This window comes from Bactrocera latifrons, unplaced genomic scaffold (assembly GCF_001853355.1).
Source record: "Bactrocera latifrons isolate USDA-ARS-PBARC rearing strain unplaced genomic scaffold, ASM185335v1 scaffold_107, whole genome shotgun sequence".
Taxonomy (NCBI): Eukaryota; Metazoa; Arthropoda; class Insecta; order Diptera; family Tephritidae; genus Bactrocera; species Bactrocera latifrons.
In genome coordinates, this window is record NW_017534486.1 from 257,868 (window position 1) to 271,050 (window position 13,183).

General features: G+C 35.6%; 1 protein-coding gene across 1 annotated transcript in view; it reads left to right on the plus strand.

Annotated features, from left to right (window-relative positions):
* Nucleotides 1-7,499: 7,499 nt before the first annotated feature.
* Nucleotides 7,500-13,183, plus strand: part of LOC108970441 (serine-rich adhesin for platelets-like) — a 23,534-nt gene continuing 17,850 nt past the window's right edge. The window contains exons 1-2 of the mRNA XM_018935822.1: nucleotides 7,500-7,781; nucleotides 7,981-8,049. Coding sequence (XP_018791367.1) covers nucleotides 7,554-7,781; nucleotides 7,981-8,049 — 297 coding nt within the window. The 5' untranslated portion in view covers nucleotides 7,500-7,553. The remainder of the gene's footprint in view (nucleotides 7,782-7,980; nucleotides 8,050-13,183) is intronic.

Genomic DNA, 13,183 nt, shown 5'->3' on the forward strand with positions numbered 1-13,183 from the left:
AAAGACCCGTGTTAATCTGAAAATTGTTATTACCACACACATTAGCGCTTGTGGCTAAAAGCCTTGCATTTAGCCAAAATTGAGTGTAAGCTTGCGTGGCGGAGCTTTTTGAGTAGCTTTCTCAAGTGAGTGCTCATTGTGTGGGAGATATTCGTTGCCTGTTATGTTTAAAATTACTTTCAAATGATGTGGATGTGGAAAGTTCTTGATACTTCTTGATCTTAATATGATAAAGAATTCAAATCCAAAAATAGAGCTTAAATTCTTAGCCTCTACATAGATAATAAAATTATAATAATCGCATCAGTGAAAAGTGTTGCAAGTAAATCTTCTTTTACTAGGTCACAGGTCACAAAGGCATCGAGGGTAATGAAATATTAAACGAGATTGCCAAGAATGGTATACGACTAACAGCCGAAAACGTGGTCAATAGTGAGAAACCCATGCATTGCCTACACGACGATCTAGACAGAAGCATGGCAAAGAAAATCGAAATCCATAAAATGAGCATTATGGGTGCTAGACTACAAAAACGTCATGTGTAAAAGGATAGATCGATAGAAGAGACTGCAGGAAAATGATCGCAATACTAACTGGCCAATGTCTGGTGGCGACACACGCCGCCGAATGTGGCTGACAGATCGAGAAGACTGCAGAAATTATCTATATATTATGGTGGTCTGATCAGAGCAATATGTTCGGAAATTGTAACAATGCCCTGAATAGTTATCCATCTTGAAGATATCAAGTCAAAAACAAAGAAAAAAATCCTCCCAGCGACGCTTTGCTCGATATTTAAAAGCATATAAATCGTTATTCAGCGCCCATAATAATATATAATTTTTGCAAATACTATTTGATTCCGATTGGTCAGGTACACCTGGAAGGTACGCCTTTGCCAACTTGATCGGGTTGCTCTGCTATGCTGTGGGTCTGGCACTCGACGTCAGTACGACCCCACACGGAAATGAATTTTCAATTCTAAGTCTAAACCACAGCCACCACGAATCTCCCCAAAGGGTCAAGCCCAATGAGCAGAGGGGAGCGAACTCCAAGGGTTAACTACTACCTGTCGTAAATCTTGTGGCTTTTGCTACTACCAATTGAACACCCATCAAACTCAATAAGTGATAACATTCGTCGCTTGAACTTCAGATTTTTTTTACAATTCTGTAATATTAGTTCAAGTTTAGTTTCGTAGCACTATTTCTTATACTGATATTTCGAGGCAAGCCAAAAAGCAGACATAGTACATATAATTTAGTCGCCCCATACGACTGGCATATCTTACCGGTTGCAAATTCTGCCCCCTGCTCGCAGAAGTAACTGGTCCGATACTGACGGTTCCGACAAATAACTCTTATATACTGGATCATAAGATCCGTGAGACGGCTAATGTCAGTTTCGGAGATGTTTCAACCTCAGCCGTTCAAAGGCTGGGCAATGGGAAAGAAAGTTGCTGAATGGCATCTCATTCGCGTCTATAAAATTTTGACAACTAATTCCGCCAAGATTTTTACTTTCATCGCATTTTATTTATCTTGCCTCATGAATTCCTATTGGGACAGTGCGTAGTAAGGACCAATAGGATTGCATTAAGAGTAACTTTGCCCGCTTACGCGGTTCGCGGCGGCTCTTTGTTCGCCGAGTGAGGACTTTACTTCTCAATTACCTACTCAATACGAAGTAGCACCTGTTAACAAGAGTTATTCTGCGTAGGATTTCGAGGCTAACTTTGCTGTTTTCGTTCTGCAAATTAAAAAGACGTATTTAATTGTTTGATGGAAAACTTTTCGAATGTCGTAAACAGAACCAGACCGTGCGTTATTCGGCGGGAACACGAGAATATCTGGATTGGGATTTAATAAACTTTTCCGGTCTGCACAAAAAACAACTGTAGCTACGAAGCAGTTATCAACTTCAGTGAATAAATAATAAGATCGAAAATTACAAAAAGACGCTTGAGCAAACCAACAGCAAACAAAACCGAAACAAACCTTGTCATTCTGGTCTGTGTAGCCAAGGATGTTAAGCTTTTTGCAACAGCATTCCTAAAAATTCTTTAATTCGATTTCGCAAAAGGAGAAGAAGCGCCTAAAACGAGATAATTGGGCCAACATAACCGGCATCGTACTAGATTTCTACTAGGTTTTCATCCCGCCACAAGTTTTTAAGAAAGCAGTACGTATATCACAAAACTATTTATATAGTGTTTTTTGCTTCTACAACAAAAATAACACAACGCTTTGGAAACATCAAGAAGATTAGAAAATCTTTGCAATTGATTTCTTGTGTAAAATCGACAAAATTAAAAGTTGCAAAATAAGTACCGAAATTAGCAAGCGAGAACATTGTCTAGAAATCGTGACAGATCTCACGTCTCTACCCAAAACCGTGAAGTACAACTCAAGCTTGGTCAGTGACACTCTGTCGAATTGGCTACCCATTTAAGCGGTCTGACAGAGACTACTCACATAAAGAAAAAATTTATCGAAATAATAGATTTTGAGAACAAGCAAAAAATAAATAGCTCATTTAATAATTCGTTTTCGATTAAAAGCTGCCATTCATGTGGTTTCAAAATAATTTCAGAATTGAACACAACTGAAAGGGTAAATGCACTCTTACAAATAAATTTCAATAAAATACAATTTTTTCGATTTGGCGTAGACGAAACTATTTTACTAACATAATTAGACAAATTGCAACACAATTACTGTTTTGATTCGAGTTCAGCGGGGAGTCAACAGCTTCGCTCATTGCCAAAAGTCACCGGCGGTCGCTGTGCGTCAGAGGGACGCTGAACTTTTACAACCGCAACAATTTTATTGTTTATTTTTCCCATCAAAATTACTACAGTTTACTATTTAGCACAATCAGCTGCTCAATTACTAATTTGTATATGTGTGTGTTGGTGTGGCTGTGTGGGCGATCGAACAGAAGCTGCGGCTGCTAAACGGATGCTGTCAAAGAGCAATTGTAAAACCGCCGCCGCTGTCAAGTAGTCAAATCCGTTGCGCATATATCAACTAAATGTGTATGTATGTATGTATGTGTGTGACATTTGCCAGTATTGAGTTTGTGTGCTCTTTGAGTCACACAGTTAATTATAATTGACGTTATTGAAATGGCAAACAAACAGTTGCGTGCAAGCGCATGTGTGGCCAGTGGAAAGACGCGGCTACAAGCCGAGACGGCAAGAACTACAAAAAGTGCTTAAACGCCACATACCACATATGTGCTAAAATTTATATATACATATACGATATACATATATATATATATATATGTACATACATATGTACATGTCTATAAATTTTTCTGTTTGCCCAGAAACAATGGTTAACACACACGCTCACTTAGATATGATTGTTTGTGCAATAAAAAGCTTTGCACGCAGACTTGTGATGCTTGCTTTAAGCTCAATTATCTGTTCAATGGATTTTTACAACGCTGTTGTTGTGATTTTTGTATTTCCTTTAATATTTTTTATATTTTCACAAAGGTGTGAAAAATGAAGCCATAATTTGCTTTGTGTAGAGAAAATGCTACAAATATCATACAAAGCGACTATTCTCTGTTTGCCTGCTTTTCGAGGCTTTTTCAAGCTAACTCTCACCTTTTTTTTTTTTTTTTTTTTTTTTATTTTTTTTTTTTTTTTTTTTTTYTTTTTTTTTTTTTTTTTTTTTTTTTTTTGTGAAAAGTCATCATTTGTGCTATTTTGTGCTTTATTGTACATTGAAATTGTGGCTACAATAATAATAGCAAATAATTTCATTTCGTATACTCTCGCCTTAAATTGTTAGTGGGTCAGTCGGTTAAAATCTCATTACAAGCTTAGCATTGACTCGGTTATAAAGAACTTAAAAGCACGCAAAATAAAAATATTTTTGATCAGTAATTTTGGATAACGTAAAATTTGGATTTATTGTATGAAAAAAAGGATTGAGAAATTGTGAGACTTTGAGTATTTAAACAGGTTCCTAAATTCTTGTCCTCTAATTTCATTTTTTAGTAATAATGAGTAAGAACAATTAAGCACAACTGTGTAGAGAGTGTAAAAAATTAAGAACCGGCTGCTGATTGTTTTAGGCTGAAAATTTTAAATGGCAATAAATTGTAACGAAGTTTTGTTGTTCGGTATACTTTTGTAACTCATTATGATGAAAATTACAGGAAAAATGTTAGTTGCACCGAAGCTGTAGTAATACCTTTCAGAGGTGCATTTTCTATAGCAAAAAATGATATAAAAAGATATTTGTTCCAATTTCGACAGCTATATGCTTTTGTTGTTCAATTTCAGCAATAAGTTCGAAGATTGTAGCGATACCTTATATAACAATCTTCGACGAATATTCTTCTGTAACAGGTCAGTCGTAACTGGTTTAACAATATAGACTATTGAGTTGACCGCTCTTTACCTTGCTACTTCTTTTTGGAGCATAACGCCTTTACCATGCATGCTTACAGTGCATGCTTACAGTTCAATTTGGCATTGACAAATTCGAACAGTATCTTTTCTATATAATAATTGATTGACCAAAAGAGAGAATTAATTGGCCAGAACATTCTGCAGATAATTTTTAAGCGCGCTTAGATGAATGCTTGGATTATCTGAGTCTTGGAAGTAGAAACCAGCCATGTTTTGTTTCCATACAACAGCGTCAACTTCGTGAAAATTATTTACAGCTTTGTGATTCTGGAGACTGCTAGCTTGCCCACTCCGATTGCAGTCGTTCAAATATCACTCTTTTCTTCGGCTACGCTTCGGCTCTTCCCTCGATTGTTAAAATGCTTCACATTATCTGTCTTTATGTAGCTTCTGTTGGAGTGATTGACTCTCATAGATTCGTTTTTGCACTGGTTACCTCAAGTCCGACAAGTATTGACCTTTTCGTGCATGTCGCAGATTTTGTGCCTAATGCAAATGTTATCTGCCAAGTCCTCGAGTTGCGGTATAAGAATCCTTACGATGCCTGTTTTCTTGTTAATAGTGAGCACGCCTCTCGAAGTAAAGAAGAGATATTGATATAGCTTACCGAAAGTGATGTAACGTAGTCAAAATTTATAATGTACGAAGTCGGTTGATATATAACTTATCTTGATACTTTTTGATCACCAAAACCTTGTACCCATTACGACATTCCTCTTAAACGATTCAGAGTTTAAAAATAAACTTCCTTTATTTTGGAAAGTCTAAACCTTTTAAGAAATTGCACATGTTTTTACAAATAATTACATCAATAGTATAATATTTTATTTATGGTAATCTTGGTTTAGAGTAAACGTAAATTTTTATTCGTAGCATAATGATAAACTTCTGTATTTGCCGATTTCGATAAAATAAAATTATTTACTTATTTCATTGCCAGCTTTCATTGACACTTATCTGGCAAAGCAATTGAGGAGCACTATTTATTAATATCTGCTCACATAAGAACGTAATTTAAGCTTTATTATCATAGTTGAAAATTTCCACAGTCCACTATGAGAGATAATTTCGTGTATAAGTGTTCAACGATTTATTTTTATATTTGCTCATTTCATTATTATTATTTTTTGTTTGTATATTCAATTAAAAGCATCATTCAAAGATAAATCAATTAGTTCTTATTTAATATTGTTTATCTTCTTTAGTAAATAATGAAATAATAGGCAATTAAAAATTATTCTATTTCAATCACTTTATTTCTTTTTCCATTTGAGCACACAACTGCATTCCTCCCTGCTTTACCGCACCGTAGCTCTTATTACTTAGTAGTTTCCTCAGTTGAGATATCGATCTGAAATTTTGCATACGTTCTTCACTTTCCAAGAAGCTTCCATTTTTCCTATTACAAACTTCATGCAAAGTATGGTAGACCCACTGGCTGGTTCCGGACATATGTACATTCGTGAATAGCAGGTAACATGGGAAGCTGGATTCGTATCTAACGCTAATACTCAGTAGACACGAGTACTTTAGGAGCTACCTAAACAAACATCATCGTTTAGTCCATATCTTCCGACCTATACAGAGCCTATAGAAGATTCCGAACACGTACGCCATCATTGCCCTCGATTTTCAAGTAAAAGAGAAAAGTTGAAAACCACACTTGCAGTCTAACGGTGGAAAACTTGACTGCATTTATGTGCGAGATTCTGTGAAATGGAAAACTATCGGCGAAGCGGCAGTTCTAATTATCATAAAATTGGGACTTTTGCAACAGATGAGGCGACAGTCAGTACAATAGAGGAAACTTAAATGTCCTCTCGCCTATGAAGTAATACATTCTGTCAAGAAAATATTGGGAATTTGTAAATAAAATGAAAATTCAATCATCATCCAAATTTATTTTATCGCCTTCAAAGTAATATTAAATTGAAGCGATGCATCATGTGCCGTGTGGATATTTCAGTGTGAAGAAAGGTAAAAGTCTTCTTCTTCTTGATTGGCGTAGTCACCGCTTACGCGATTATAGCCGAGTTAACAATCGCGCGCCAGTCGTTTCTTCTTTTCGCTACGTGGCGCCAATTAGATATTCCAAGTGAAGCCAGGTCCTTCTCCACTTGGTCCTTCCAACGGAGTGGAGGTCTTCCTCTGCTTCCCTCGGCGGGTACTGCGTCGAATACTTTCAAAGCTGGGGTGTTGCTGCTGCCTGCTGTAAACACACTCATTGACAGATCGCGCTAATTTTTGGCATCGTAATTAAGGACGGTTATACCAACCCAGAAAAAAAAATTTCCTGTCTTCCAAATAAGCGGGAGATGAGAGGGGGAAACAAAGAATTCCCGAAAGGTCTTCAAAAAATTTGCGGATTGAAGTTTTGGTATTTGTTAGCTCCTTGCAACAAATTCTAAGGTTTACAGATTCTATGCTTAAACGTTGCTCTCTAATTCACAAAAACTGTAAAACGAGTTTATCTTTCCATTACACGTGCCCCAACGTGAATCAACTGCCTGGCGCTGATCTTGATGAATGAGCAATATACGTCCAATAGAAACCATTAAAATAAATAACTGACTCGTAAACCTGTGCACAGCGTGAATTAATAGGTGACTATATACTTTACATTTTATCACCGTACTCTGCCCTACATTACAAACAAAATTTGTGAACGGCTGAGAAAAATGCCAAAATCTCCCAAACGAGTTGGTGCTCTCAGCTCTCTCACACACACACACTCTCACACTCACACCAATAAACAAAGCATTGTTGTCGCTCACACGTGATTTTACAAATTGAGCGCGCATTGTGTTTAGGTGCTCGCTCTCTCAAACATAAGTGTGCGTGCGTGTATGTGCGCATAGCCCACCTGCGATCGAAATTGGCTTAGCAGAGCGGATTGCGGCGCATGTACACGATCTTAGCGGCACCGAGCCATTGTTTATGTACGTGTATATGTATTTACAGTGCTCTTAAATATGCAAATGTATTGTAACTGTCGGCACCTACCGGTATGAAGACGATCTGCTGTGCGCTGCATAGTCAGTAGAATTTAGACGCCGCGATTGATGGAATACACGCGACAAATGTATCGGCTGTAAAGTAAATTAACGGAAAATTCGCAACAATGAAAAACGAGTTTGCAAACGTTGATGAAAATGCTTCACATCTAAAGAATGATTTTGCGCACCAAGAAATACCGCGTGAAAATGAGGAAGACCCCTCAACCGATTTCGATTCCGGCGACATTTACGCGCATTACGCGCCGTCGGTGCGCTTGTTGCGCATACGAAAGACTATAACGGGTTCGTGCGGCTTCCATTTGACACGCACCAAGTGGGATCCCTATCCGTGGGTGCGTATGAGTGATGCCAAGTGCTTCGTTGCGCATGCTTAGTTTCAAATCATAGTAATTCGACTCTCAAACGCTGAGCGCAACATAAATCAATACTTTGATATATAGTTGAATTACGCAATTTTGTAATATTATTTGTTAACCGCTTTGCCTTGCCGTTTTCACTCATGCATTCATTCTCGATTCCCATTGTCATTAGGTGAGCGCGGTCGATGCACATACCGCAGCGGAAATGAGCGGTCTGCAGCCGGGCGATTGTGTGCTGGAGGTCAGTAAGTTCCACTAAAAGCATAAAAATTTAATGTTAATGCAATAAAATGCAATTAACTGACGTTGTTATTTCTTACATGTGTGTTTATGTGCAATTGCAGTGTCTGTGTTAATGTGTGATTAGCAAAAAATTAAAAATTCCTACAGTATTCATTCATAACTCGTTCAGACAGCTTTTTTTCTTGAAAAGTAATAAAATATTTTTATTTATTTTCTATAATTGAAAGTATGGTAACTCAAGAATTTAAACACAAATACTTAGAAGTGAAATCGTTGCAATATTATTCAACCCTTAAATCAGAACCATGTCCAAGAAATTCACCAAAAGGCATAAGCGAAATTTTTGTAAAGTCGTAAAATATAATAAAATTCGCAGATTATCATACTTATCACATTCTTGAGTTGGTGGCATTTTAAATGGAACAAAAACCAATACTAAAATGTAATAAAAAATAAATAAGTGCAAGATCCAACAAATAAAGAAGAACTAACTTCAGATATAACCGAAAATTTCATACTTGAAAGGATTAAAGTAAAGGTCTTGAGTTATATGGTGCCGAGGTCGAGTTTTCCCCGATTTATTCATTCTAAGCACAAAAATACGCCTGTATACGAAAAACCCGATCTTTCAATTTTATTAAGATAACTCACATTTTGGCCGATATATGGCCTATAAAGACACCTGGAAATTCGAAAATCTTTTTATTAGGTAAATGGGGGGTAAGGGAAGTATTGGCTCCATTCAAAACGTTTTTGATATACAGAAAAACTAGTATCATGAAAGTACATTCCCTCAATTTCAATTATATATCTGACGCATTGACCTATATTTTCGGTTAAAAGTCAACTTAGGTACTGGGATCCAAATATTCGGTACATAGGGCATAGGGGCTTGAACAATTTTAACAGGATTCTGTAAATTTTTGGTCATAAAGTGGCATACACTAAGGCATTATTCGTGCAAAGTTTAATCATGTTATATTAATTGGTGCTTGGTTTGATAACTTTAAAGGAAAGGGTCATATAAAGTTCAAAAATGGGTCATTTGGGAAGCGAGCGCTGTTGAAGTCCGATGTCGGCTATTTTCGCACCGTAACCGAAAGCGCATATCAAGTTTCATCAAAGTATTTAAGTTATTTTTATCAAGTTACTGCTTGCATGGACGGATGGAGAGACAGTCAAATAGTCACCGGATTTCAATCCTTTCATTGTTATATATATAATGTAAAATCTATATCTATCTGGCTTAGTTTTATGTGATACGTACAACCGTTAGGTGAAAACGATCATTATACCATGAAGCAACATGTTGCAAGAGCATAAAGGTATAAATATATGCAAACTATAATAATATGCGATAATTATGTGATAATTATTTATGATATTGAGCTATACGGATCTGTTAACTATGCTAAGATAAAAAAACAATTAATCTTAAAATAGAAATTTCTAAATACAAATGCCCCAATTATTTCTACATTTTTTTCATAAAACGACTTTGGAAGATAAAGCCACTAGACTGGAGTGAAGGCCTAAAATATCGATGCTTCTTTGAAAGCTGGACAAAAACCAGTTTTAGGCCCATGGTCTTCTAGGCAAAGTTGATCAGAATGATCCGTAGAACGATTCCAGCTTACACGATTTTCCCATTTTTTGGCTCCTGCTTATTGTATACTTCCACATACAGGTCCACATTCTAGCGTCACTGTTTCAACAATGTTTTGCCACTATTGTACTAGTAGAGTAATAGAGGGAATGAATAATAAAAAGCAAACACGTGTCGGGCCGCCACAAACTAACTTTGGACGTAGTCCTCGGTAATGACTTAATCTGCTTTACAGTATACGGTGTAGGTTTTGCTAACTGTTTCAAGTACTGAATCCTGCGCCGAATGTCAGACAAAAACCAAAACACCTATCTAAATTTTATACTGTAAGTCTCACTAGACAATTTTGGTTTTATTGCAAGCAAATTGTCTCATTCATCAACATTTCCAAGGTTATATTGCTACTCTAATTAAAACTTGTTTAACGGCACTTACAAAGTACTTAACAAGGCTTTAGACATTCCTTAGATATTATATCATCAACTCACTATTTTCTTTAAGTAACTTTAAGCGCTGTTCAGATATTGCTGTTTCCAAATCAGATGTGTTTTATGCGAGAACGGAGATAAATTTAGTATTTGCAACATTTAGTGTTAGAATGCCATGAAAATGATTTTCAGCGTTCTTTTGAGACAGCTTACCAATACTTTAAACTCAAGTAATGTATTTTTCGAATTGCGTGAAAAGAATTTCATTGGAAAAAAATATTGATATTCCTATAAAGACAATTTCACTTAAGAATTTTCAGTTTAAATCAAAGTTTCTACAGCTATACTGTAAACTGGTATAATTTTATCATAAATTTGGGTACAAAGTATTGGAAGGAAACATAAATTATTCTAGTGCTCTCAAGGTCATTTTATTTAAATGTTTAAAGAAGTTTCCATACAGCAGCTTGATTTTCATCGATCAATTTGTATGGTCGATATGTATATGTCTTATGCTGTGCTGATCCTATTTCTTTTAAAGATTGTACCGTTTCCTTAGATAATAATGCATAATAAATTTTCCAATGCCACCGGTTCGGTGAGACATCTCAAAGTGAGAGCCTCCAAGTGTTTATGACTTGATATCGCAAACGGCGGGACAATCCAGAAGGAAGTGCTGAGATGATGTGATCTCTTCTTCGACGTGCGGTTTGATTATCAACCGACAGCATGGTCGCTGTTAGAACTCAAACAACTAGGAAGAAGCATGGCCATATACTGAAAAAAAATAATAGTTTAAGTGCTGTCAAATGTAAAATTTTGAGTGGTTTAGATGAGTATTCGGAGGTTTGCTTCACATTTCTTTCGAATTTACTTTTAATTTTTCTGACTTTAAATCGCCCTTCAGCTTAACTTTCTCATAAGAAATTGTAGAAATTATTATATTTAGGCGCTTTGAGATACATATTATATATGGAATCTATATTTGAATGGCAAGCTTATTATATGAGCTACAAATCGAGCAAAAGTGAAGTTCGAAGACATCCAGATGTAGCATTATTCGAACAATCAGTTTGAGCATTTCATTACATTAGGAAATTACAGCCTTTTTTGAACAAAAATAAAGTTTAGTAATATAAATTTCTAGCAGTAATATAACATCTAGCTACAGTTCTAAATATACGTAACAGCTTTCACGCTCTTATAAAAGCTACAACAATACCGGCTCAAAAATATTTACAATCGCACACACGCTCTATTAAATTAGTGCCAATTAAAATCTTCTCTGATTTATGCAAACATGAAAAAAAGCATTTGCTATAATTATATACCTTTGATGGCGCAATAATGTCATAATACATGTGTTGTTTTTGCGCTGTTTTTGTTGTCGTTTTTGCCTGCAATTACTTTCGTTTTTTGTTTTCCTTCTAACTTTTAAAATTAATTTTTAATTTTTATTTTCAATTTTTTTTTTTTTTTTTTATCAAAAGTGTGTAGATCAGTACAAATAATTACGGTTATATATAAAGGAAAAAGTTTGTATAATTTTTTTATCATTTACCTTTTGAGGGGAATTTATTCACTTTATTTTTGAATTGTTATATTTTCAACGTTTGAGAATTTCTGTTAAAAAACTCACTTTTATAGTATATTTTCCATTCATGCCTCTCATTAAATCAGTTGTGTTTTGAGGCAACCATTCACACACACATACATATGTAAATATGTATACCAAATATTATTGTAATGCGCGTTGTAATTATACCCGCATTTCTTTTTGTGATTCATATGCAAGTCATGACGAGGCCAGCAAATGCATGCACTTTGTTGCTTATGTGTTTGTTTTTGCTTTGAATTTGTAAACAATTGTGGCATTTTGTAATACGCATAATGCATTGGCAAACCTGTTAACTTGGCATGCATTCAATATTACTTTAATTTTGGAACAGTTGTTCTAATTATAACGTGGAGTTGTTGACTCAGCTTATGAAATGTGATAAATATTATTATTTTAATATTTTCACATAATATTGCAGTTCGAGTAGCAGAGTTCAGGTTCTTCGAATTTATTCTCATAGACGATTGGTTCTAACGGTATATGAAGGCTTTAGGGGGTAACACGGAATTCCTCGGGTAAATTAAACCGTTTTTCGACCATTTGTTTTTTCTTGTATGAAAAACGAAATATTTTATTAGAATTTTTTATTGATACAAGCATACACTATTAACAAAAAGTTCTCAAATTTTTGGGAAAATAATATTTTAAACTCGGCCTTTGCAACGCCATTTTCGGCGACTCCTCGTAAAAAATATGCGCCTGCGTTGGCACGATAACTCCTTACAGGATCATCTAAAATGAAAAAAATACGTGTTTCACTCAAAACCTTAACTTAGATCGAAGGGAAGAAACTGAAAATTGGATTTTTGGGAGAAATTTTTCCAAAAAATATTTAAATTTCACGACCTTTTTTCAAATAGTTGTAATCAGAAAAAACCCTTCATCTAAGTCTTTAAGAGTTGTATCTTAAAGACCTGCGTAAAATTTCATGAAGACCGGTTAAGTAGTTTGAGAAATCGTGCCAACTGACTTCAAAACCAAAGTCTCGAGAAAAACGCGTTTGAAGACGGTGCGTTTAGCTGAGCTAGCCTCGAGCGCACAAGTTCTCAAGGCTGTATATCCGAAACTATTACTCGGATCAACCTGATAATTTGAGACAGTATTCTAGAGGTGTTATGAAATTTAATATGACAATAAATAATTCGATTTTTTGAAACCCGTAAACCCAAATTAATGCACTTTTTTTTTTTTTGCAGATTTTTACTTATAACAATGCACAACGAAATACACATGACAGAGTACATGGAACAATATTAAATCATGATCCATATTGAAGTCATGCCTTATAGTTCCCTGCGTATATTTTCTGCATCTTTTTCCAATTATTCCAAATTCTTTGCAGCCTTTTTTATACTTAGCGATACCATTATGCGTTTGGGTTTTCATTGGGGTGGTTTTTTTACGTGGCGGGTCCCAAACCCAGCGCACAACCCTATGCAGGGAATGTTTCGCCTTCTCACTTTAGCTCACCTTCGAACGG